Below are 27,720 nucleotides of genomic sequence, written 5' to 3'. Positions count from 1 at the left end.
GGAAAGAAGAGGATGGAAGTGAGGCTGGTGTTTATGTTTTATGTTTAATTGTTCACAGCTCGATGCTGTATCACCATCAGAGTTAAAACAATATGCTGGCAGATGGAGCTGACCAGGAAACACAAGAAAGGTACTAAAAAAATAAAATCTGTTTGCTATTTTTTCCTGCAAGAGACCCACTGCTTTGGAGGGAAAAAGAGTGAGAGAGAGGGAGGGAGAGAAAAAGAGAAAGATAGCAAAATTTTACTGATACACTGGACCTAGTGTGGGAGTTTTGCATTTTCCTCCCTCCCCTTTAAAAAAAATTATTTATTATTATTATTATTTTGATGTGGACCATTTTTAAAGTCCTCATCAAATTTTTTACAATATTGCTTTTGTTTCACATTTGGATTTTTTGGCTGCAAGCCAAGTAGGATTTTAGCACCCTCCCCTCCCGCCGCACCCCAGTATTGGAATCACCACATTTACGCACATGTCTCCCAGGAAAATATCCAGGGGAGTATTTGTCCCTGTTGCTCTTTTCTCAAAGTCACTTCTTAAAATGTCAACTCTTAGGGTATATATAAAGTTAACCTTAAAAATGCATTCCAATCTACATGAGGTGCAGACAAATATTGTCTGATTCCACTTACACGAGATACCTAGAATAGTCAAATCCGTAGAGTCAGAAAGTACACTCGTAGATGCCAAGGGCTGGGGGTAGGGTTGGGTGGGAGACGAGGACTTGGTGTTTAATGAGGAAAGAGTTTCAGTTTAGGAAGGTGACAATTTCAGGAGATGGATAATGGTGAGAGTTGTACCACAATGTGAATGTCCTTAGTGTCACTGAAGTATACCATTAACTATGGTTAAAATAGTAGGTTTTATATTATGTCACTTTTACCACAATTACAAACTTAAACAACAAAATAAAGGAGAAATCAGTGAGCCAAAGGGCAGAGTGGAAAGAGTTCAGGATTTGGAGTCAAAAGTTCTGTAAGTTACAGGACTGTTAATTAATAGCTGACCTTCAGATCATCACTTTGAGTCCCTTCGCCTAGGTTACTCCATTTCTAGAACAGGGTGGAAGCATTGCGTACTTTGTATGGTTGATAACCTGCCTGATCAAGTGACAAAATGTATGAGAAAGTGTTTTGCAAACTTTAGAGGGTGGAATACACACTGATTAGTAAATTATTGAGAGGGCAATGCCTTCTATCTCCTGAAATCACCACCAACAGCCTAGATGATTCCCAGAGTATCCTGTTACAGATTCTCTGAGAACCCTACATTTTTTTTTCTTTGCAAGTTCTGATTGCAACTGCAATTCAGTCATTTCTCGGCAATGTCTGTCTCCCACACAATGTCATGTCTTGCCCATGGCTGTCTCCTGTGACTCATTTGGTACCTGGCTTAGAAAGGGCACACAGGGAAAATCTGTAGAAGGAAGGAGAAGAAGCTAGTGACCAGTGCTGGCTTCAGGATGCTTAAGGGATAAGCAGACAAGATCGAGAAGTCACTGCAGCAGTCAGTCGGAAAGCCCAAAGCTGGGCGCTTGCAAGGCATGGTGGGTGAACTCACTCTGGGCTGTTAAGGGGAGTATGAGGAAAGCTTTCTAGATTTTGCATAATTAACATTTTGCTAAATGATTCTCAACCCGAACTATTTCCTCTTTATTCCTGTTCTAGAATTTAGTTTGAGCAAAAGGGCGACTCCTTTCATGTCTCCTGTATGTACATTAACATGTAACATTTCTATGAGGTTTTTCACTTTGCAAAACATTTTCATGTATTGTTTCTTTTTTAAGCCAACCTGCAAAAGCGGGGAGGGCTATTAATCCTATCTATTGACTACTGAGAACATTAAAACCCACTGAATTTAAAAATTTATTTGATCATGACCTGGGCCAGAAGGCAGAGAAGCCAACTAACATGTGGTCTCCTGAGCCTTAACTTTTCCTTTTGAACACCCGATCTTCTCACCACTGGTAGAAAGTGTGAGGAAGGTAAGCTTCAGTGGTCAGGGCAGGCAATTACTGACAAAATAATTCTTCTCAGCTACAAATTGCCTCCTTCGGTCTGTTGAGTGAGTGCTTGGCAGTTGGTAAGAGTTTTGCTACAGCTGAAATGATCAACCTTTCAACACACCCACTCTTCCCACCAACATGCAGTTTTAACCCAGAAAAGGACACCAGTCAGAGCCTATTCCTTTCAGATCAGATTGGGACGATAAGGGAAACTGCATCAGGATGAAAATCATCCCCTCTGCTACATGCACCAGCACTCAGTTCACGGGTCTTTTTAAAAATTTGATAACTGCTGACTTGCACTTAACCTTATTAACCTTTCTCCCATCCCATAATAAAAAAACAGCTCAGAGTAAGTTGTGGTCCTATTATTATCTAGAAAGATGTGCTGTATCATTTTTGTTTCTGGCCACTGAACTTGAAGGAAGATGTTGAAGACCCAGGGCAGTATGGAAATGTCTTCTACATGGAAGGGCTAATGGCAAAGGAAATGAAAACCTTCATGTAGTTCAGCCAGGATGTAGAAGGGTTGAGCTTGGTCATGGTAATTCTCGAGCATACAATCAAGAAGGATGAGGAACACAATGTGACTCTAAAAGAAGGTGCAAACAGCTATCTTGGTCCAGCCAGGCACTGGCCGTCTCTGGTGACCAAGGACACCTTGCTGGAGGAGCTCAAGCATGAGGTATGCAGGATGCTCCGACGTGAGCCTTTTCTCACGCGAGAGATTAGCCCTAAGACTGCTTCCCACTGTCTGTTACTCATCTTCTTAAGAGACAGAAAGCTGGGACTTCCCTGGTGGTCCAGTGGTTAGGAATCCACATTGCAATGCAGGGGACGTGGGTTCGATCCCTGGTCCAGGAGGATCTCACATGTTGTGGGCCTACGGAGCCTGTGCTCTAGAGACCCAGAGGCACAACTGCTGGGCCCGTGTGCTGCAACTACTGAAGCCTGGGTGCCCTAGAGCCCATGCTCTGCAACAAGGGAGGCCACCGCGAGGAGAAACCTGTGCACCGCAACTGGAGAGTAGCCCCCGTCCGCTACAACTAGAGGAAGCCCGTGTGCAGCAAGGAAGACCCAGCACGGCCAAAAATGAAGTAAATAAAGTAGTAAAGTAGTAAAGTAAATAAAGAAGCAAATTTTTAAAAAAGAAAGAAAGCTATCATTAGTTCTGTTTTTTCATTTGTTTGTTTTTCAGTACACATGTTGGGATGTAGCAGAGTGCGTAGGCTAACAGAACCAGGATCTGAACTGTGGCCCCTAGAGAACCGTTTCTTGCTTAATGTCAACCTTTAGGTGCTTTTTTTTTTTTTTTCCTTAGTATCCAAAGGATTGGCCAGCTATACTCTTAAGTAGAGAGGAAGCACAGATCCTCCCAACTCAATAGGGATTTCAAATCATTGTCAAGGGTCACAAAATCTGAGTGCACACCAGGTGACTTTGACCAAGTTAATTAACTTCTGAGCCTACTCTGCAAATGGGACAATTATAATTTTCCTCAAAGGAATACGGAGGGGATTGGGAGAGGTAATTCAGCTAAGGGTGAAGACCAGAGATGCGGATGTGGTAAAAGGTACTACATGTACCTCTTTTTACTGCAATGTTGGATAACTGGTGTAGATCAAGTACCAGCGCCACATCCCAGTGGCCATAGGAACAGTTTCACTGCTCATGTCTAGTCCATGGGCAATTTCTCACCATAAAAAGGACGCTGGAATCTCCCCAGGTTTTCAGCAGGTATCTTAGCTGGTTCCCAGTCTGGCAAATGTCCTGTCAATTCCATGAACACCATATGCAGTGGACTCTTCTCTAGAACACTGAGGCAGTGTTCCCTTCTACTCCCTTCCTCAGGTTGCCCAAGCCAGGGCACGAGTGACAGGGCAATTCCCCAAGTCAGGGTGCTCTGCACATCCAATCACATATCCCTAGCACCCTCTGGTACAAAGCTAAGTGCCCTGTGGCACAGGAGAAAAGGCTGAGGGAGAGGGGTTTGCCCAGACACCATCCTTTCTCTACAGGGACCCAACTGCCCTCCAAAGGAGCGGCAAGAACTGTGACTTCAGCCAGACTTCATTTCCTGAGCCTCGCTACTTTCCCACCATCCCCTTTGGTGGGACAAAGAATGCGTGCCTCCTCTCAAACAGTATCCATAAACACCCCACCCTCACCTCTTGACCAGACAGAGCCAGTTCTGGGTTCAAAAGAGACACACAAACTAGGAGAAGTTGATGGAGACCAAGGGTGAAGGTGGGAAGGCCAGCTGGTCATATTTTCACAGGTCTTCAGGAAAGAATGATTCTCAGGTCGTGGGCACTGCATTAGGGGATAGGGATGGAGGCCACGGATCCTTGACTCATGGCCCCTTCCTTGGATGGTGTCTAAATGCACAATCTCTCCAAACACCCAGAATGAGTCATGTCCCCCGGAACGACTCATAACTATAAGAAACATTTCTTGAGTGCTTCCTACTTGCCAGGTGCTGAGTTAGGAAGACTGCCTTGTTATATTTAATACTCACAACAACCTTTGAAAAACAGTCCTATTAACAGTCCCATTTTACAGCTGACAAAACTGAGGCTGAGAGAAAGGAAGCAATTTGGCTTAAAGTCACACAGGTAGTAAGTTACAGCTTTGAACCTCACATCCCCCAAGCTGCCTATAATCCAGTTTTTAAAAAATCTATCAAACCACTTTTATTAACCAGTCATATTTCAGCCTTGTTTCTCATAGTATGTAGACACAACCTAAAATGGCTTTTCCTCGAAAAATATTTGAGAGATTTGAATAATAACCCGTGCCGACTCAGGGCAGAAGGTCCAAAACGGTTTCTCTGGCTTTGAATGTCCCAGCTAATTACCTAGACCCTCCACCTGACTTAGCGTGTGTAGACAGGCTTAATGGTTACTCTATTGAGCTCCCCCATTATTTTTCAGGTGCCCAAAGGTAATCTTTTCATTGAACACTCACCATTCTGGGATTTTCACAATGCTGATGACTAAGGGATTTTCTTCTGCCCGGTCCTAATAAGGGGACCTGAGTTAATCATTGTGTGGCTCTGACAGGGAGCACGGCAGGGGCTTAAACCACTTCTCCTGCTTCATTAGGGGAAAAAGCAACCCAGGTGCAGACCACGAGGACCTCAGGGTTTGATACTATTAAATCAATGCACAGACAAGAAAAAAAAAGTGGATTAGGCCCTTTTTGCAAACAGAAATCTGGTGGGTAGGACGCAAAGATGGAAGAAAAAAGAAGTCAGAACAGATACCACTGCATTAGCGACTGCCTGAGCTCTTTTTCTCCCTGTGGTCCCTTAAAAAAAAAAAAGACAAAAACCAACCAAGCCAACGATTTATTCTCTGCATGAGCTGACTCCACCCGTGCCTGTTTGACTTCACAAGAGCTCTGAGCTGATTTCTCTGCCTTTGCCTAAAAAACGCTGACCACACTGCTCTTTCAAGGGCCCAGCAATATCTACTTCAATGCTTGGCTTGTGAAATATCTTCTGCAAGGATCATGGTGCTATATTGCCTCTTTTTCCATTTCCCTAACCAAGAAGATCTTAGAAACCTGCTTTTTTGTTTTTTGTTTTTTGAGGCAATTCAGTATCTCAGTATCGTACTTCGTGCCACTACCATCTATAAAATGATTTTATCTTTATTAGTTGAATTTTATCATTTATCACTACCCTCATGTCTAGATTGTAGGCTCCATGAGGAATAAGAATTTCTTTTTTTCTCCTCACTATCTACACTGCCTGGTATATAGTAGAGGTGCAATAAAAAATAATCAACAAAGACAGAGGACTCTACTCAACACTCTGTAATCACCTATATGGAGAAGAACTTGAAAAAGAATAGATATTTGTGTATGTATAACTAAATCACTTTGTTGTATACCTCAAACAAACAGAATTGTAAACTACATTCCAATACAAAATAAAAGATTTAAAAAGTGTTGAAAGAATGACTTTTTGAGCATGGTAGTCTTTATTCTGTACCCAGGATAGAAGCTTCCAGTGCTCTCTGGAATAATGCAATACCTGGTACACAGTAAGAGCTTAAGAAATATTAGCTAATATTGTTACTAGTGTCTAATTCACATGTAGTTAGCTGGGAGCTGACTGTACCAAGTGAATTCTGAGCCGTAGTTTACAGGCTAGCAAAAAGGTTGGCAAACTCTTGCCTGTGGGTCAAATCTAGTCTGTTGCCTGTTTTTGTGGGGTTCACAAGCTAAGAATGGTTTTCACATTTTTAAATGAAGGAAAATGAAAAGAAGAATGATATTTCCTGACATGAGACAATGACAAGAAATTGGCATTTCAGTGTTCATCAATAAAGTTTCACTGGAACACAGCCACACCCATTCATTTACATCTTGTTGATAGCTACTTTCATGCTACAAGGCAGAGCATGCGTTGCTGTGACAGAGACGATGCGACTTGTAAAGTCAAAAATATTTACTATCTGGCTCTTTTCAGGAGAAATTTTCTGACCTCTGGACTAGAACTTGCTTAAGTGGAAGCCACTGGGATGAGGGTGGGGGAAAAAAATCATAAAATGCACATTTCTCATCTCAGTATGACCATTAACTAGTTGCCTGTCTACTTGTCCAGCCTGTTGGCCTCCTGTCCTTATCTATGATAACAGGGAACAGAGCTCAGTCTTCTCTGGATTTCTTACAGAAATGCAACTCTTAGATGGTGTATGAGGCAGCTGCTAGGAAGGATGTGAAGCAGGGAACACTTCCCACACCTCGCTGCTGCTGCTGCTGCTGCTAAGTCGCTTCAGTCGTGTCCGACTCTGTGCGACCCCACAGACGGCAGCCCACCAGGCTCCGCCATCCCTGGGATTCTCCAGGCAAGAATACTGGAGTGGACTGCCATTTCCTTCTCCATCCCACACCTTGAAAAGTTCATAAATACTCTAGCAGGAACATAAAAGGTTAATAATATTTTAATATTAACAAGAGCTCTGGAAATGAGGCTCCGGCAAAAACTATAGTAACAGGGAAAGGGAAAAAAACAACAGAGATAAATAAAGACCCTTTGCACAGGTACCAGATAATGCAGTAGGGCCCAGCGGGCAGGACCGGCAGGGAGACAGTAAGATTACAACAGGCAGTGTGCGCTGCCTGGCCACTCTGTGCCAGGCACTGTTTTCAGTGTTTTTTATGAACCACCTCATTAATATTCCCGGTACCTTTGAGAGAACGTCATCTGTACCTCTCTGGGCTGTCATGAGGTTTAACTAAGATGATACACACACGGGGCATAATAAAGGACACAGCAAGTGCTCAGTACTTGCTACTGTTACTACTGTTGGAAGTGCAGGCGATGGAACAGCCTTTCTATTCCATTAGTGAAATCAGCTGATTTGCCTTGAGTCCCTGCATGTCCCTTCTGTTTCCGCAGTCTCTAGTTCTCACGCCCTCTTTTGTTGTGTGGCAGAAATGGAATGGGCTATACATGCACATAAGCCCCTGTGATAAGCACTGCTTAGGCCAATAACATGGGCGAAACATGACTGCCTCATTAATCAGCAGATTGGAACTATGTGAAAAAGGATGTGGGCATTTCTAATAGGGCTTAGAGGCAGTGCAGAAAAGCAGCTGAGAGCACAGACTCTGGGGCTGCATGACACGAGGCCAAATTCTAGATCTACCACTTATTAGACAATTTACTTCACTTTTCTGTGCCTCACTTTCCTCATCTATAAAATGGGAATAATAGAGCTTTTCACGGAGTAGATGGGTTATTAAGTAAGTTTCCAGAATAGCTCCTGGTTCACAGTAAGAACTATGTGTTAGCTCTTCATATCATTTCTGTTGGAAAATCAGGTTGTTCTAAGTTGTCAAACCTGTATACTGAGCTTGGTCTGGCCCTGCACTATCACACAGGTACAACTGGCTATTTAAATTTGGATAAATGAAAAAGAAATGCAACTAAAAATCCAACTTTTTAGTTGAACTAGCCACATTTCAAGTACAGGTGGCTATCATATCAGACAATTGAGGTACAGAATAGCTCTGTCATTGAATAAAGTTCTACTGGACACTTCTGGTCTAGATTCAAGAGACATTCATACATATAGGTTTTACATTTTTTTTTGTGATAAGAATGAAGAGGTGCATCATTCAATTCTCCTATCAGAACACAAGATCAGCTGGAAGAAGCAGCAAGGGGAAGGAAGAAGCCATGGGTGTCAAGAGCCTCATCCTGTGGGTGAAACAAGAACTTAAGGTGGATGGGAATTATGTAAAGTGATCAAGATTCTAAGAGAGTGCTGGTAATACAGATGCACCTGTAACAGAAGGGAGCTGGGAGAAGAAAGAGAGAGGGTAAAGTGAGTAATGCTCTACCTACTATAGCAGGGAAAAAAATCATCTCTATGATCGATAAACCAGAAATAGCAATTTAAGAACAGCACTTAGACCTAGGAAGAGAAAAGCCAACTTGTTTAAAAGGGTCCCTTGTGGAATGAGGGATTGAGAGTGGAAAGAAATGGGACTGAGAACTGTTGCTTTTAAAAAATTATTACTGTGTTTCTGTACTATTTCACATTTCAAATATGTATGTATATTTCTTTCATAAGAAATTATTACAAAAAGAACAAAACCAGCAATAGAATTTTCAGCATTCTAGCATTTGCAGGAAGACTGTATCTTCTCCAGGGTAACTTCTTCAAGGTTTTTCCTTGACTGAAATCATGTTTCTGAGCAGCAAAACCTAGCAAAAACCCCCCTCAATACATAATCTGGATGCTCTAAGTGCATCTTGGGAAGAGGAATGAATTGTAAGTGCCAAGCGAGGGACTGACGGCTTGGGGGAGACAGAATGTGCCAGTGGGTGGATGTACTGGGACTGTGTGTGCGGGTGAGCAGTTGAGCAAACCTCGGTGGCTCTTGCTTGGGGCCAAGTGACAATTACAGTGAAAGCCCCTTCCAATCCTTTCTGAGCACTGGAGAAAAACACAACCCTGAAGTGGATCCGGAATTGCAGACAGCATGACAGATTCCCAGAGCTCTGCCACCAGAGGGGCTGAAGTGTTTTCGATGCTTGCTGAAGATCAAGGTTGTTTCTGGCCAACTGGGAAGTGCTATGCCCGTGTCAGCACCGTGTTCATGCTGCACAGATGCACATTCAGTGTGAGGCCATCTTCCTCCACTTTCCTTTTCAGGAAGGCAGGATTTTAGAAGTGCTGTTTTTACCAGATGTGGGAACTGTGACGTCAAAAATTCTTTATGGGTAGGTCATCAGAAGGCCGCTGCTCAGCAAGATAATCACTGGCTTTCAAAATGTGATTCACATTTGAAAGACAAGAGTCAAGCATCAAAATGTTTTCAAATAAAATTTCTCTAAATCGCCTATAAGTGGAACTTTTTTTTTTTTCCCCTCAGATAGGAGAAAGAGTATTGGATTCTAAATTCAGGCTCTCACTATTGTTTTTTCAACGACTGGCTCTATGAATTTTGGGAAAGCAATTGTCTTTTCACAGACTACACAGAAAGAACACTTGCTATAAAGTGAAAGGGAAAGTGTTAGTCGCTCAGTTGTGCCCGACTCTTTGCGACCCCATGGACTGCAGCCCACCAGGCTCCTTTGTCTATGGGATTTTCCAGGCAAGGATTCTGGAGTGGTTTGCCATTTCCTTCTCCAGGGGATCTTCCCTACCCAGGGATCAAACCTGGGTCTCCTACACTGCAGGCAGATTCTTTACTGATTGAGCTACCAGGGAAGTCACTTGATATGAAGTTGTACATAAAAATATGGATGTCTAATTTATAGTATCTAGCCAATTCTTTTCATAACATGTCTTCTCATTTTACAAGTGAAGGAACTATCACTCAGAGAGGTTAAGCTGCTTTCCCCAGGGAAGACAGCTAACATAAGGCAAAGCTAGGATTTGAACAAAGATGGATCTCGCTTCAAAGGATTCACTACTACATTATACTGCCCCCTACCCTGCCATACTTTTGTTCACTAAACAATTTACCTAAGTTTGAGGCTAAAATCCAGATCATGGCTTATGGATCTACTTTGAAAAGCAAAGAGGGTCTGTGCTCAGGTGCTTCAGTTCTGTCCAACTCTTTGAGACCCTCTGGACTGTAACCCTCCAGGCTCTTCTGTCCAGCGGATTCTCCAGGCAAGAATACTGGAGTGGGTTGCCATGCCCTCCCCCAGGGATCTTCGTGACCCAGGGATCAAACCCATGTCTCTTATGTCTCCTGCATTGACAGGCGGGTTCTTTACTACCAGTGCCACCTGAGAAGTCCAAGGAGGTAATATTATGATGCTATTCACCTATCATCACAACAAGACTTCCTATGTAACAACTGATGGAACCATCATGGCTATTCTGAAATAACCTCTGAGGACCACTGCAGAGCTTCAGAGGGACTGGGGGAAGGTGGGAGAGAGCCCAGGCTTCCCTGGAAAGTCTCCTTAGGCAAGAACATCAGTTGCAGGGCTGCTGGTTGATTGCACAGCTTCTGTGCATGTTCATAAATATTGATCATGATTAAACTATTATCATAGTAATGAGGGTAATAATACCTCCTCCAGCCCATCCCACCACACTACTCTAAGTCCCCACCTTTCATCAAACAAAGAGCTGCTGGCACTGCTGGGGAGTTGGGCAAGAGGCAGGGAAATGATCTCTATTAAGCAAAAGCATTCTGTTCCATGCGCTGATTAGGCGCCGCAGCCTCATTAACGAGGAGAATTGTTCACGTCTCCTGTTGCTCAGGGTACTGTGCTCCGAGACTGGGTCCAGGAAGTGTATGTTCTCATCTCTCTTCCCCCCTGGGGCTTCCGAACAGATGCCCGATGGAAGGAGACCTGTTTTTCTTTCCACTCTCCCTCATTTCTGTCCCAACCACTACTTCCCAGGGAGGATTTCTGCAAGGCTCAAGGGCTCCTCCAAAACCACTCTTTCTCCTCATGCTACTGAGACGCAACAATGGTCACAAGCTTATTATTTCCCTGGCACGAAGCTAAGCGATTTATTGGTAATTAACCCTCACACTGGGAGGCATGATGGTTATTCCCCTTTAGAGATGAGGAAACTGAGGCTCAGAGAGGTTTAGTAACTTTCCAAAGGACCCAAAGTTGGTAGTATCATGGAGCAGGTGTGTGAATGTGGGTCCGCTGGGCTCCAGGGTTTGTGCCCTCTCAAGGGTGCTGAGCTGCTCTTCTATGTGCCTATCTACATGACATCGTCTCACTTCAGAGGCAACGTGGAAATGCAGAATGGAAAGCTTTAATTCTATAAACTCTCCATGAAGGAATAAAGGCTTATTTTTATTTGATTATATTGGGACTTCCCTGGTAGTCCAGGGGTTAAAAGTCTGCCTTCCAATGCAGGAGATGCAGGTTCAACCCCTGATTGGGGAACTAAGATTCCACCTGCCCCAGGACAGCTAAGCCCATGCGCCACAACTACTGAGCCCGCCTGCCCTAGTGCCTGTGCTCTGCAACAAAAGAACCCACTTGCAAGAAGCTCGGAGACTGCATGCTACGATGAAGACCCAACACAGCCAAAAGATAAAGAAACAATAATAAAAAAGTAGGGGGCCCTTGCCCACTTCTGGCATTTTCAGGTTTTATCTTGTAAACATCTCTCAGCACCAACTGAATGTAAGCTGGAAGAGGCCAGGGGCCATGCCTTACTCATGTCCTTGCTTCCCAATGGCCCTGGTGCTGAGCCAAGGTAGCCTGTACTGAAGAGAAATGTTTCTACACGAGGGGACCACTTGTCACCCCTGCTGCCTTCCCCGATCCCTGCAGCTGCCTCACTTTGAACTCAACAGTATACACTGCTTAGACTACTGCTGCCGCAGATAACCTCTTAGAGCCAGGCTAGGTCTGCTTCAGAGTGAAGCATTTTTTCTCCCCCCACCCCCTCCACTGCATCTCAGGTAAAGATCAGGGAAAACAAACACACTGATAAGACAGGAGGTCTGGTGGGTTCTATGTCAAAATGACTTGTTCAAGTCATTTTCCTTCTCTGGTCTCAGTGTAAACAACTGCAAAATGGGGTGGCAAGAATGCATCACAGCTTCCCAAACTTTTGGCATCAATACCATCTTCCTGATTTGGGCTATTGCCCATGGGCCATCTGTATGTACTATATTTACTTATTTACTTAATATTCTCCTTTAAATTGGCTCACTTTTTAAATACTTAATTCTAAAAAGAAACCTGGTATCACTGCCATAAATGGAAACTCAGTATCACTCTCAAGAAGAGAAGGTAAGCACAAAAATAAATACAACATGCATAAGATGAAGTGATTACTTCCTAGGTAGACAGGGTTGCCTGCTAAGGGTGCTCTGTCTGAGGCTGCTCATTCTCTCTGTCTCTCTTTTTCTTGGGCATGAAGATCTGAAAATTTGGAGAAGTATGAGAGGTAAACACTCAAAGGAAACTTTCTCCTTGATAGAAGGATATGGAGGGAAATACGATTAAAAAAGAAAGAAACTTCTCACAATTTGACTGGTGTTATTCAATACTGAGTTTTTGCCACATCTGATACCTTTTCACATAACATGTAGACTGCCCCCTACATTTGGTAAACACTCAGTGATACGCTAGGAAAGGCTGTCAAAAAGAAGGAGGAGGAGGAGGAAGAGGAGGAAAGGGAAGAAGCAGCAGAAACAGCAGCCTTGGTTGGTAGAATCTGCCAATTTCTGTGGTATAAGCACTTTTACTCTAGTCAGTCTCAAGCTACCAACAAGATACCACTAAACGTGAATATGAAAAGAACTGCCAAGAATTTGTTCTTAACAGCAGGTAAGAGCTGAGCACATCACTGGAAATAATGGACCAGAAAATCTCAGGTCCTTCCGTTGTATGTACTTTATAGATTGTAACTTTCAGTTAACAGAAATAAAGCCTTTAAAAAAAAAAAGTCTTCCCTAGTCTACAACTCTAGCTCAATAATTTGCATAGAGCCATCATTTAAAACATGGTGGCTGAGTAAGTAACTGACTGTAATGCTCAGGATTCAGTGACATAACCACAGTAACAACCACAAACATAACAGTATTAAAACAAGTATTGAATGCTTGAGTGAAGTCGCTCAGTCATGTTCAACTCTTTGTGACTCTTTGAACGCTTATCCCATTGCAGATATACATCATTTTTCTCATTTATTTCTAAAAATATCATGCAATCTAGGTCTTATTATTATTCCTATTGTATAGGTCAGTAAATTAAGACAAGAAGTTAGTTAATTTGTTCAAGATTATAATCTGGTAAGGGGCAGAACTAGACAAGCAAGTATGGCTTGGTGTATGTTGAAATAAACTTGGCTCAATTTAACATATGCTTGGTGAATGGGAGATTCAACTCTGGTAAAGGAACTATTTTGATTAATAGAGAGGTATTCTAGAGATTGTGTATGAATGAAAAGTTCCTGAAGAATTAAAGTGAGAAATGCTAAAAGTATAATAAAGTTAATGGAAAATATCTTTGAGGAGTCCAATTTCCAGATATGGAAATGTGCTGAAATGGAAGTTATAGGAACTTATAAGACAGTTTTGGTTGATTCTGTTACAGGTAATAGTTTGGGTTGCTTAGGAGAAAAGATGCTATGCTAAGGACTGAACCAGTGAGAAAACTGCTGGTTAAAAGCATCAGGGTCATTTCAACCTTGCCACAGGTTTAAGCTGAAGGAAGGCTGTTGTTGCTTACTTGCTCAGTCAGTTCAGTCACTCAGTCGTGTCCAACTCTTTGCGACCCCATGGACTGCAGCACTCCAGGCTTCCCCATCCATTGCCAACTCCCAGAATCTACTCAAACTCATGTCCATCGAGGCAGTGATGCCATCCAACCATCTCATCCTCTGTTGTTCCCTTCTCCTCCTGCCCTCAATCTTTCCCAGCATCAGGGTCTTTTCGTTGAGTCAGTTTTTCGCATCAGGCGGCCAAAGTATTGGAGTTTCAGTTTCAGCATCAGTCCTTCCAATGAGTATTCGGGACTGATTTCCTTTAGGATGGACTGGTTGGATCTCCCTGCAGTCCAAGGGTCTCTCAAGAGTCTTCTCCAACACCACAGCTCAAAAGCATCAATTCTTTGGTGCTCAGCTTTCTTTATAGTCCAACTTTTACACCCATACATGATCACTGGAAAAACCATAGCTTTGACTAGACGGACCTCTGTTGGCAAAGTAATGTCTCTGCTTTTTAATATGCTGTTCAGGTTGGTCACAACTTTTCTTCCAAGGAGCAGGCATCTTTTAATTTCATGACTGAAGTCACCATCTGCAGTGATTTTGGGGCCCCCCAAAATAAAGTCTCTCACTGTTTCCATTATTTCCCCATCTATTTGCCATGAAGTGATGGGACTGGATACCACGATCTTAGTTTTCTGAATGTTGAGTTTTAAGCCAACTTTTTACTCTCCTTTCACTTTCATCAAGAGGCTCCTTAGTTTTTCACTTGCTAAGTCGTGCCTAATTCTTTGCGACCACATGGATTGCAGCACACGAGGCTTCCCTGTCCATCACTATCTCCTAGAATTTGCTCAAACACATGTCCATTGAATTGGTGATGCCATCCAACCATCTCATGCTGTTACCCTCTTTTCCTCCTGCCCTCAGTCTTTCCCAGAATCAGGGTCTTTTCCAATGAGTGGGCTCTTCGCATCAGATGGTCAAAGTATTTGAGCTTCAGCATCAGTCCTTCCAGTGAATATTCAAGGTTGAAGGAAGGTTAAGAATGGTTGTTTATGGAACCCCCATAACATGCCAGGTATCATACAAGGCCAATGCTCACTTTGTACCTAATTGTTCCCCCGAGTCTCTGAGGTAGGCATTAGCATCACCACTTTACAGATGAAGAAAGACTCAAAAATATTCAATGACTTTCTCACACTTCTGTAAGTCTGGGCTTCACAATCACTTCTCTTCCTCTACCTTTCTGGGGATAAGCTTCCCACTGCATGTGACTCAGAGGTCTGGTCAGAATATCTATCTTTTAATTTCAGAACAATTATTTTCTGTTTGAAGCCATGCACATGTTTGTTAGGTATTTCTTTCATAGCTGACATTTCTATGACCCTGCAGTTCAGCACCTCACACTCTAAAGAAAATACTGTGTCTGTGTCATGTTCACTCTGCATACTTATCTGTTTACTAAAGAATATTAAGGGAAATGGTTAACTTTGGATGCTTACTTATTTCTTCTGAAGGGTTGCCTTGGACAGCAGGTATATTAATTGTCATGTGTGTTTTCAAGACATGAACTGGAATGAGGATGATGTCCTACTAGGTGACAAAATTATCTGTCACAGACCCCAAAGTGGATGTCAGGTTCTGAAGCACTGGGGAGCAGCTGATGAAAGAAGTCCATGGAAGACATGGCAGATCAGTATTTTACACTTCTTGAACATTTCAGGGCAAGCTGTTTTTGTTTGGTCCGTGTGAACAAAACACATTAGACAACCTAAGTCTTGCTCTTCATTAGTGGCTTGAAGCTTCAAAATGAGAAGACCACAAACCCAACACTAGCTTGTAGCAAGTAGCTGGTCTCTCTATGACCTCTCTTAACTTCTCCAACTGAATCAATTTCCATAAAGTCTCCATGCAAACCCTTAAATCTCATAACCACGGGCTCCAGACTAGATCCTTAACTCCATCCAACTCCACCCCTGTCATTTCCCCCCTTTTGCTCTGGCCCTACTCTGAGTCACAATGAACTGACAGTTTCCAGAATGCAATAGACCTTCGGGGCTTCCTTGGTGGCTCAGACAGTAAAATGTCTTCCAGAAATGCAGGAAACCGGGGTTCGATCCCTTGGTTGGGAAGACACCCTGGAGAAGGAAATGGCAACCCACTCCAGTACTCTTGCCTGGAAGATTCCATGGATGGAGGAACCTGATAGGCTATAGTCCATGGTCAAAGAGTGGGACACAACTGAGCGACTTCACTTTCACTTTTTTCTTCTCCAAGTCTTTGTACTTTGGACATTCTTTGTTTTCTTCTTTACCAGGTGAGATTTTATTTATCTATTAGACCTCCGCTCAAACGCCTTCCCTCTATGGCCTCCCAGATGAGGCTGGGTCCCTTTGGGCTATAGTCCAATTGTATCAGCTACTCTCTGAATAATCGCTATGCTTGTAAATTACTTGTTAAGAATATCTCCCTCATAGGAATATACAATAAGAGACATTGTTCCTCTCATTCATTGCTAAGCTCCCAGTGCCTAGCACATAGTAGGTGCTCCATAAACATGTGTTGAATGGAGCAGCATAAAACTAAAGATTGTTCAGAAAGCATAAAGGAAGTGGGGAGATTCTGAATGTCTACTCCTTTGGTTTTACTGCAAAACCAATTGGCTGGTGGGTAAATTATAACATACTTTTGCTGGTAAGATGTGAGAAATAGATGACTCTTTCCCTTAAGAATGATCACAGATAGTCGATGGTTCTGGGAAGAGTCACTAATTACCTTCATCTATGGGTTTCTTAGCTTCTATGGGGAATAACATTCTGGTGATAATCAAGCAGTAGATCTAAGGTGGAGTTTTATCAGCTGTGCAAGACTCAGCTGGGCACATTACTCAACTTACCTCATCTGTTAAATGGGATAATCATCATATCTATTACACAGGGTGATTGTGAGGATCGGATGAGAAAATGCATGTCATTCACTTAGCACTGTGCCTGGCACACGTCATGTTCAAAGCATGTAAGCATTTACTACCATGGCTCGTGCTTCTGTCCAAGGCAGGCCCCTCTACTCTGAAGTGCAGAAGCCAAATGACTTGAATCACATGAATCTAGCATCCGATAATTTGATGAGGTTATCCTCTGAAGATGAACCAAGAGCTCTCTGTCTACACTGCCATCACCAGCCCATACTGTAAAAAGCCATTTCTCCCATGCTGGTGTTCCCTGAAGTCAAAGGAAAAATGGAACGCTATCAGAGGTAATACTGATAAGTCACTACCAACCTCTGCCCACTCTGCAATTTGAAATGCTTCCTGAACACAATGTTCTGTGGACAGAAGTGAACACCCTGGATCCAGTTCTGGCCTTTGACCAAGCTGGCAGTCGTGCTCTCTGGCCTGCCATCAGGGGCTCTGCACTGAAGCCGTCCAAGCTGCTGCTTCATCTGCATGAACATCAGCCCTGGCCTCGGATTCTAGCAGGAAGAGAAGCATGTCCACTGCATTTCATATCTAAGCGGCAAAACAATTAAAATGTTGACAAAAGGGAAAAAGGGTGAATGAGGGTAATCTGAGACCTAGGAGACTGGTCAGACAGTGGAGCTTGGGCCCCTCAACAGCCCTAACATGGGCTTTATCCTCCCTGACCGGAGCAGTTTCCATGCTATGCTGTGACCATCTCAAATGGATGTGGGTGATGGGGGGGAATCTTAGGTAAATTTTAGGGGGCTTCCGGGAATCTGAGGTAATCATTCTGTCTGCTGGGAGTGGGTGCCTCTTACACCCTCCCTTTTTCTTGGAGGCTCCGGAGTGAACAGGGAGAGAGAAGGCTGGCCAAGCTGCAGGGCTTAACCTCCTGAAGCCTCACTTTCATCATTTGCAGGAGAGCCTCGCTGCAGCAGGATTGTTCAGAGGATTCGACGAGAAAAAATATATTTAAAGCACTTAGCCCTGTGCCAGGCACTTAGCAAGTGCTTAAAGGATAGGAGCTGAAGCTCTTGTAGCTATTTTGGACTTCCGAATTTATCTACCATAGCCATCATCAGATTACACTGAGGGGAATTCAAAGCCAAGGGGTGGTCCTGTGTCCCAGGTCACACAGTTTGCTGGTGAGGGGCAGAGCTGGTGTCCCGCCCCCAGTCTCCCCACTCTATGATGTCTTTCTTCGCTGAATCCCTTACTCTCAGGACTCATCTGGCTTAGCTGAGTTCTCCATAAATCACACTTCTCAAGCTTCCCACCTTGGTCCCCTGCAACTGAATCTACCCTCTGCATCTACTCAATCCCTAAACCCTCTTGATGCTCCTTTCAAAGTGCCCTGTGAAAATGTCTCCTCTGCTTTCCTGCCATGTGGCCATGGCAGCTGTTGTTCTGTCCAGAAGCATCTACTCTCTTTACCCATGTCTGGTCTCTTTACGTCTGGTCCCTCCATCTCCTCCTCGGAGAGACCGTCCAGGACCCTCGCAGCTGGAGGAACACCGCCCCCCTCTTTTCTCTGTCTCCAGTCTGTGGTCTGTACAGCCGTGTCCCCAGCCCCAGTAACTTTCTCTTCTTTTTCTTTGTCTCCTGTCCTCAGTGGAAGCTCCCAAAGGACAGAGAACATGCCGCCTGCACTCACTGCTGGGTCGCTGGCATTGACATGATCCACAACACACAGGTGTGGGGTAAACACACACCAGGTGAATGAATGCATGAGCCAACAGATGGATTCTAGAAACAACAATTTGGTAACACCTGACAGGACCAAGGCAAAGATTGTAACTTGCTGGGAGGACACCCTGGACACCTGTTTGGCCCCCCTTCTTGGCCTCCTAAAAGAACAGCGCCAAGCTACCCACAAAGACGGGGAGTCTTCCAGGCGGGCAGCCCACACAAAAGCACATCTTGCAGTCGGGGGAAATGGGCGGATGGTTGCTAATTGCGACTTCCAACTGGGCTGATCTTTCAAAAGTTCGAAAGGCGCCTGCCTCCCTAAATCCCGGGCTGCTACCGCTGCTGGGGCTGGAGCCGGAGGAGAGGAGGGGTGTGCCTGGGCGCCTCTTGGGCTGGCACGGAGAAGACACATCTCCTCCTCCCTCCTCCCCCCCAGCTCCTCTCCAAGAGAGGAAGCAATGCAGATGGAGACGAGAAATAAATATTCCTGCCTGCTCTGTGCCACTGCAGACGTTTTCCAAAATGTCTGGCTTGGACCATGAAATCAAGCCCACCCAGGAAAGGAGGCGCTCAGCGGGAGAAAGAGGGGGAAAAGGGTGGCATATTTGTCGGTACTTGTCAGCTTTCTGGGGGGCAGAGCACATGGCTCAGACTTGGCAGCCCCACTGAGGTGGGGACGTGGGAAGTGCTCAGTAATACTTAAGGAATGGGATCAGAAATGGGAGCGGAGTGAAGGAAACCCTGCCAAGATCTCGGCAGCATCCCTAAGCCTTTGTCCGCGGTCGCAGGACTCCTGGCTGGTCCCCCTGTCCGTGGTGTCGAGGCCTGGTCCACAGTACCTGCTGTCTCCATGCAGCCCTCCGACCTCCACCCTGCTCTGGGACGGTTAACACCTCTGGGCCGCAGGCAGTCTTCAAAGGCCCTGTGAGATTCGGGCAGGAGCCCAGGATCCACGTGTGGAGACATTCCTGCCACCTCTCTGCATAGCTTGCCTCCTCCAGCGCTGGAGCACCGGCAGGGATGAGAACACAGGCTGCAAATGATAAGTGGGTGCTTCTGGCCTTGGGGGAGCCGAGCATGTGGGAGGAGTGTCATTAAGGAGGGGAAGTCACGGGCCTACCGACAGCCCCACAGTGTCCCGCAGTGACGGGAGCTTCACGAGGCGGGCTGTGCGGCTGCAAATGTCTCCCAAAGGGGAGACTGAGAGGATGAGAATTCTAGCATGAACACTCTGGCATGCGCTAGGTCTTCTTTGTTTCTAACCCTGCCGTGAGAATCCCCCTGGCCCCACGTTCCTGTCACCTCCAGACCACATTTCACTAGGTCCCCTGGTAAGCGGGGAATGTTCCCCTGGCATTAGGGTGGGGTCCTTAGAGGACTGAATTCTGCTCCAGGAAGAGCAGAGAGGCTTTTATGGTTTGCACTGGTTCGAATCCAGTGCAGCGAAAACAGTTGCTCAAAATGAAGACTCAAGGAAAGTGGTTATCTTTTGTGGGTGTCAGGGTAGTGTTTTCCAAAAATGCTGCCTTTAGTTCTGCCTCTTTTCACCATTTCTGTGACTTCACTGAGGAAAGAGAGATTATCTAATATTTCCCACTCATGTGCCCTGAATCCTTCTTTATGAATCTTTCCCGCTCACATGCCCATCTGCCTTCTAGTGTCAGGCAATTGCCAGCTGAATCCCACTCTCTCCAGGAAGCTGTTCGGTGGTGGGGAGAAGCTGGCAGAAGACCTGAGTTCCTGTCCTCATTCTTCCTGCTGCTGTGTGACCTTAGATAAATTACTCCCTGTCTCTGGGCCTTGGTTTTTTGGTTCATCAAAGGAATGGGTTGGATAGGGTTCCTTTCGGCTGTGACACATCATGGGTGGTCCTACTGAGTGAATCAAATTGCTGTTCTCTGTCATCATCCTCTTCCCATTCCAACTTTGCCAACAGATTGCAGAGACCAAGGCCATCACACTTTAAGGACTAAATTCAATCCTTATACTTGAGAAGGTCAGAGCTGCATATCAAAATAAGCTGGGCACATAGATAAAGTACATACATACAATCTAAAAATTGCTTTAAATATTTTCTGTCTACATTACCCTTAATTCCCAGGAAATCTAATGTATGTATTAGGGAAAGCCCAAAGCGGGGTATATTTGGAAAGAACTTGTAAACATGTATTAAGTTTGTAATGCATGATCACCTTCTTAGTTATCTTTTATGAATCAATGCTGCCATTTACTGAAACCTACTATGTGTTACGACTATGCCAAGTCTTCCACTCACATTATTATCCTCATGACAGCTCATTACAGAAGAAATCACCTACTCTCCACTTGCCTACAACATCAGTAGTTGACATGAATTAACACAGAGAAACATAAACTGAAAACAAAAGGACACAATGGCATGCCTCCTACAAACCAAAAGCAAACTCAGGCTCAGAGAGGATGAGACAGCGACTCTAGACCACACAGCTGGTTAATACAGATAATGGGATTTGAATCCATGTCTGCTGGATTCCACAGAGGACAATGTGCTCCTCCCCTGGCCCGTGCTGGGCTCTGCCTTGCCATTTGATGCCTGTCTAGGAGATTCTTCATCTCCTAGAAGAGAGGTTTTGAAGCACCCATAAATAGCAGGTCCTAAACTGACTGCCTTTCTTGCGGTGTTGTGAGAGGAAAACAGCTGGTCTACCAGCCAGCAAAAACCTTGCTGTGAGAAATGGCAAGAAAGCCCGCAGCAGCAGTGCCCACCTCGCACAGGAGGAAGGGTGAACTGGTAGCCCATTTAAGCCACCATCTCCATGGATCACCTACCTATAGAGAACGAGTCTGGCTTCTGCCCGTGACCTATCGCACTTCTGTGTCCATGTGGCGTGTTGGCACAGAATTAGAGCTTTCCTGAATGTATACAGATTGGATCATGCGCAGCAGAGCTTGTAAGCTCGTGTCCCCAAGCCCAGGCCAGTATGGGAATGAGCAAAATGGCAAGGAAAGGGGCTACAGGGAACTGGTAAACACCTCTCTGATCTGTGGGGACTGCCGACCGAGTTCCAGCAGACTGCTGCAATGCACACATGCAGGCGAAGGCTGCCGACTGCCTGCCTTATGAAGAAACCCCGGAAAACTGACATCTCTGAGTTCTCTTGATTCTTAAACGCGGGCAGCTAATTCAGTAAAGAAAGGTGCATCTGACATGGTGAGCACCAAACAAAATCTACTTACAAGCTCTATCTGACTCTTAGATCTCTACTTGGAAATCTCTAAAATTAGCTCTCCTCATTTGCAGGAAAAGGAGCCCAGAAATACCTGAGCTAGCTAAGGTGAGCACAGACTGGCAACCCTCTTTGGATACATACATATATTAATAGAGACATATATGCGTCTGTGTACATGCATATACATACATACATATTATATATTCAAAATTAAACAGAAATGATTTGGATTACTTGTTGTTATGAACTGTTCTGCTTATTTTCCTGTGTTGTTATTATACATTAGCAGCTGACTGCAATGAACATATATATACAAACCTAAACCAAAATGACGTAAAAAGCACCTCGCCCCTAAACCCAAACCCGAATTAGAACATAAACCAGGAAAGAAAGAAGCTCTTTACTTACGGTAAACGACAAAAAAGAAGAAAACAAAGTCCCCTCATCATATCTGGACAATTTTGCAAGCACTCCTTCCAGGATTGTAACGAACTAGCAAAATAGCAAAAAGGGAAAAGAATCATTTCAAACTATAATTGCTCATAATAAAGAGCAACATTTCCCAACCTCCCAGAGACCAGCAATGAGCCCTTGCTCATTTTTAAGTTCTATTATTTGGTTCCTGTCTTTGGGGAAAGGAATAGACTGCCTTTACATAGAAATATTTGACTTATTCGGCTTTCTCTTCATTATTATGTGATTGCAAATATAGAGTGTTACAGAAGTGCAAAGTGACAAAATATTATTGAGTTGCATATAGCATGCGATAATATTAAATGCACTTTTCAAAATCCAAAACTGCGCAAAGCAGTTTTTACGTTACATATTAGCACTACATTTAATCCAATCTATTTTTATTTGTATTTTATCAGTAATTTTGGGGAAACAGAAGTTTAGCACTGGCAAATATAAATGTCTTCCCATTCAGCATTACTTAGTTAAAATTCTATAATTCATGAGGGTGACTGAAATAGCTTTATCTGACTTTTATGTTTTATTATGACTCTCACTGCATGTGAAACGAGGGGAAAGGGGGTTTTCATGATGGCAGAATTCCTTATTACCATTTAACTTTCTGTTTTTAAAAAGCTAACTTTGTCAGGGCTGAAAAACAAAACAAATATTTCCTGCATAACCTACTGCAACATTGGGGGACAAATTTTTATTAGGGTAACATATGCCACATCATCAATTCATCTTCACCGGGCTCACAATCATCAGAAAAATCCTTTAGAGCTGCAGCTGGGTGACATACTATCTTGTTTCCTGAGAAATACAAGCACCCAGCGCAACTTTTTAACGTGTTACATTTTAATGGAAAAGCAGACATAACAAAGCAATATTCACAATGAAACATTTCACCTGAAGCTGAAGGTTACCTTTGCAACCAAGAGTGTTATCATTTCTTTAACAGTTTCTTCAATTAGTTCATCTATTTTTGAATGGTATTGATGCTAAAGAACACAGAAAGACAAACATTAGCATGTTTGGGAGGTGCTGGCACTGCATCGGTCGGTAATTTTTAGACAACGCAATTTATAAATAAAACCTGGCCGGCAGACCTATTTTATTTCCATAGTCCCAGAAGCAGCTGTAAGATTCTGACTCCATGTCTTTGATGAAGAAAGATCAGAAGCTCTTAAAAAAAAAAAAAAAAGACCAGACGCGTTGTTCCTTACCCAAAGCTTTTGCTGGCTTTGATATGTGTAGACACACACACTTACAAATAGGATGCAGGGGTGGCTTAACAAATGGTCTGGCAGTGTGTTGATCTGGGTCTTATAAAGCAAGACACCGCACTGATTTAATATAGAGGATGAAAATTATCTTTAGGAAACTGCTGGGTGATGTGACTTTGGAAGTCACAAACTCCAAAGGGAATGTGACCAAGACTGACTGATTTTGCACGAACTGTTCTCAAGTCATCAGATCCTTCGGGTTACTGCCTGAGAGCCGCCCAGTTATATCTCCAGGGGTTGACTCAGTCTAACGGCAAAGTATCTCTCTAGGAACCCTTGTGGTAGTTACTCAGTTTCTTCATTTGCGGAGGAGCAGACCCAGGTTTATAGGTTCTCCTGAGACGACTGCTAAGTTTTTCAATTTCTCGTACTGCCACTGTCAATTAAAACTTAAACAGTAATGCAAAAACAAATCCCCACACAAACAAAAATCTGCTGTAAATGCCAGGGAAAAAGGAAAAGCAATTTCAACAGAAGATACTGCATGCCAGCTCCTTGACATTTATTAGATCATTTTAGTATCCATTTGAATTATTCCATATTTCCTTAATAAAAAATAACAATGCAAAACACTGCTATTTGGAAAGGAAAATGCACTTACCCACTCTTTAGCAAACTTTCAGAAGGATGATTAATTAGGAACAGAAAAGAAAAGAAACAGTGCAAATAAAAATTAGGACAAAAGGACACATGAGAAAAATCAAAATTAAACAAAGCATCCAAAAAGTTATGAAAACATACAGAAATAATAAGCCATAGTAATGTGGTTTGATATTCTGATAACTGGCAATTAGGAGCAAAGGGATGTGAATTAGGTAAATTCACTTAAAGTCATAGGTGAATTCTGATTCTAACTGGAAGACTGAGATGAAGTCCCAGTGCAAAGTTGGGAAGTCATGATGTCTAAGAAAATATGGCTCAGTTTCCTCATCTGCAAAAAAAAAAAAACAGGTAATACTACTACCACCCAGGACCAATGATAAGGGAGGCAAACTAGTAGGGAATGAGGCAAACTCCGTATGAAGACGTTTAGCATTACTGAAATGATGATAAACCAGGGCTAAGTCTTTTCCTGCCAGTCCTGCTCTCAAGCTCAAATATCTACGTTGAAGATCATACTGAGGGTCTAGATGTGAAACCATTTCGTCAACTATAATCGCAATTCAAATATTTGTTCAAGGTCATAAAGGAGAAGATAAAGTGAGGGAGTGATCACCATCAGTCTTCTCATTTTAGTTTTTGTTTATTTATTGAAGAATAATTGCTTTATCATTTTAGTTTTTCATTTTAGTTGATTAGAGGAAAATAAGAACATGAATGGTCCATGTTGGCTCTACTGGTAGCTTCATGAATGTAGCATCAATCAGTAAGTGGCATAAACCTTGAGGTAAATAGAAAAACTATCTGCAGGATTCTGTGCTAGAAACACAAAGAAAGATGTCAGAGCAAAAGAATTTCAGGAGTATTGACGAGGCTCCAAATTCATTTTTAGGTCTTGAGATAAGATCCGGAATCACATGCTTACTTTCCCTCCCCATGTGACTGCCTCACTCTGCTAGATTTTCTTTAGCATTACTATAAATGATTCACCTTCATTAAATTAATTATGAGGCTTAACTCAGGAAAGCTAGCTGCAGGCAAAATAATATAATTTTAAATATTAAATGAGGGGCTTCTAACCAAGCAAAGAACATCACTGAGAACAGGAACTCTCTCTTGAAACACTTGGCTGAAATGGCAAACAAAGCCAATAGCAATCACTCTCCACGCTCTAAGAAAGATTCAGGCTTTGGCTTTCCTGGTGGTCCAGTGGTTAAGAATCTGCCTGCCAATGCAAGGGACCAGGGTTTGATCCCTGATCCAGAAGGATCCCAAATGTCTGTGGAGCCTGGGAGCTGCAACTACTGAGCCTGCAGACCTAGAGCCTGCTGGGTAACAACAGAAGCCATTGCAAAGAGAAGCCTTCTCATCGCAACTAGAGGCACGGTAGCCCCCGCCTGCTGCAACTAGAGAAAGTCCCTGCATGGCAATGAAGACCCAGGGCAGTCAAATATAAATAAATCAATCTTTTTTTTTTTAAGGAAGTTTCAGGCTCTTAATTGGAAGATTAACAATGTTATTTTGGCTTCAGAAGTGAGAGAACCTCAAACCTTTTCATTCTCTAAGGAATCCAAGCTAAAGTTTATGGAGACACGGGAACCTCTTCCTACCTTCGATATTCCCATGCAGAACATGGTCCTGAGAATTCTCCAGGGAGAATCACTGTCTCTCCCTTTCTCTCTTGGTGAATACTGCGATCTCCACGCGTCTACACCTTTCTTTTTTCCCTTCTTATGAAAAAAAGCATCTGCCATGATTATTCTGCTTCTGACTTCCAGAAGAAAGACTTGAGCATGGTCATCTCTGCTGGTCTGTTTCCTCCTCTTCTCAGTGGGGATAGAATTAAACCTCTTGTGAAAGTAGAAATCATATTCACCAAACAAAGTCATGAAACGATGCTCGAAAACATGATTTAGAAACCCAGAACTGCTATCTGGCAGAATCGCTACAATAGTTACTAATTGATCACTACAATGATTACATGTGTGCATACATTCTCTCTGCTGTGCTATGCTCAGCTGGTCGTGTCTGGCTCTTTCCGTCCTTATGGACTGTAGCCCACCAGGCTCCTGTGTCCATGGGATTCTCCAGGCAAGAATACTGGAGTGGGTTGCCATTTCCTCCTCCAGGGGATCTTCCTGACGCAGGGATCAAACCTGCGTCTCCTGTACTGACAGGCAGATCTTTACTGCTGAATCACCAGAGAAGATCTTATATGTAAACTATAATATGAATTAAATAAAACCTGCTTTGGGAAAGGCTGTGGGGCAGGGTAGTATCTACTCTGTTAATCATGTAGCAAAGGGTTACAGATCAAAGCAGCCCCCACTGCAAGTCAAATAATTACAAAAATACATGAATTCCTTTTACCATATTCTTCTGAGACTTATTTGATTGACTTGCTTTTCTGCAGAAATAGTGACCAAGGAATCTGCCTTCACTCTGTTCTCTCAGGAGACACATTGCTCCCTGAAGATAAGAAGCTCCATGAAGGCATATAAATACTACTGGGGCATCTTTTAATTACCATCCCATCTAGATAGTATTTCCCTGGTGGCTCAGATGGTAAAGAATCTGCCTGCAATGCAGGAGACCTGGGTTCAGTCCCTGGGTGGGGAAGGTCCCCTGGAGAAGGGAATGGCTACTGACTCCAGTATTCTTGCCTGAAGAATCCCATGGACAGAGGAGCCTGGAGGGATACAGTCCATGGCATTGCAAAGAGCTGGACACAACTGAGTGGCCAACACTAGATAATACTAGATTATCTTGTCACAAAATTTCTTGCAGTCAAAGGAACTATCCAATTCTGTCTGTAACCTCAATCAGTTCAGTTCAGTCGCTCAGTCGTGTCCGACTCTTTGTGACCCCATGAACTGCAGCACGCCAGGCTTCTGTGTCCATTAGCAACTCCCGGAGCCTACTCAAACTCATGTCCATCCAGTCGGTGATGCCATCCAACCATCTCATCCTCTGTTGTCCCCTTCTCCTCCCACCTTTAATCCTTCCCAGCATCAGCGTCTTTTCAAATGGGTCAGTTCTTTGCATCAGGTGGTCAAAGTATTGGGAGTTTCAGCTTCAGCATCAGTCCTTCCAATGAGTATTCAGGACTGATTTCCTTTAGGATGGATTGGTTGGATCTCCTTGCAGTTCAAGGGACTCTAAAGAGTCTTCTCCAACATCGCAGTTCAAAAGCATCAATTCTTCAGTGCTCAGCTTTCTTTATAGTCCAACTCTCACAACCACACGTGACTACTGGAAAAACCATAGCCTTGACTAGATGGACCTCTGTTGGCAAAGTAATGTCTCTTCTTTTTAATATGCTGTCTAGGTTGGTCAAAGCTTTTCTTCCAAGCAGCAAGCATCTCTTAATTTCATGGCTGCAGTCACCATCTGCAGTGATTCTGGAGCCCCCAAAATAAAGTCTCTGTTTCCACTGTTTCCCCATCTATCTGCCATGAAGTGGTGGGACTGGATGCCATGATCTTAGTTTTCTGAATGTTGAGTTTTAAGCCAACTTTTTCACTCACCTCTTTCACTTTTATCAAGAGCCTTTTTAATTCTTCTTTGCTTTCTGCCATAAGGGTGGTATCATCTGCGTATCTGAGGTTACTGACATTTTTCCTGACAATCTTCATTCCAGTCTGTAACCTAATACACTACAAAAGGGGATCCTGTCTACTTTGGCATTTTTCAGTCCTCTCTGTTGGTTTTCTTAGGTTGGTTTGACCCTAAGGGCTTCCCTGGTGGCTCAGCTGGTAAAGAACCTGCCTGCAATGTGAGAGACCTGGGTTCGATCCCTGGGTTGGGAAGATCCCCTGGGGAAGGGAACGGCTACCTACTCCAG

The 27,720-nt window shown here is 43.6% G+C and overlaps 1 protein-coding gene across 11 annotated transcripts in view; it reads right to left on the bottom strand.

Moving 5' to 3' along the window:
* Positions 1 to 27,720, bottom strand: part of CADPS (calcium dependent secretion activator) — a 473,148-nt gene that overhangs the window by 44,875 nt on the left and 400,553 nt on the right. For all 11 annotated transcript variants that reach the window (XM_043886632.1, XM_043886637.1, XM_043886641.1 and 8 more), the window contains 2 exons: positions 22,917 to 22,991; positions 21,946 to 22,029 (listed from right to left, as the gene is read on the bottom strand). In XM_043886632.1, coding sequence (XP_043742567.1) covers positions 21,946 to 22,029; positions 22,917 to 22,991 — 159 coding nt within the window. The remainder of the gene's footprint in view (positions 1 to 21,945; positions 22,030 to 22,916; positions 22,992 to 27,720) is intronic.

Source organism: Cervus elaphus, chromosome 24 (genome assembly GCF_910594005.1).
Source record: "Cervus elaphus chromosome 24, mCerEla1.1, whole genome shotgun sequence".
Lineage (NCBI taxonomy): Eukaryota > Metazoa > Chordata > Mammalia > Artiodactyla > Cervidae > Cervus > Cervus elaphus.
The sequence above is the reverse complement of the archived record's forward strand: the minus strand, read 5'-3'. Positions and strand labels throughout refer to the sequence as shown.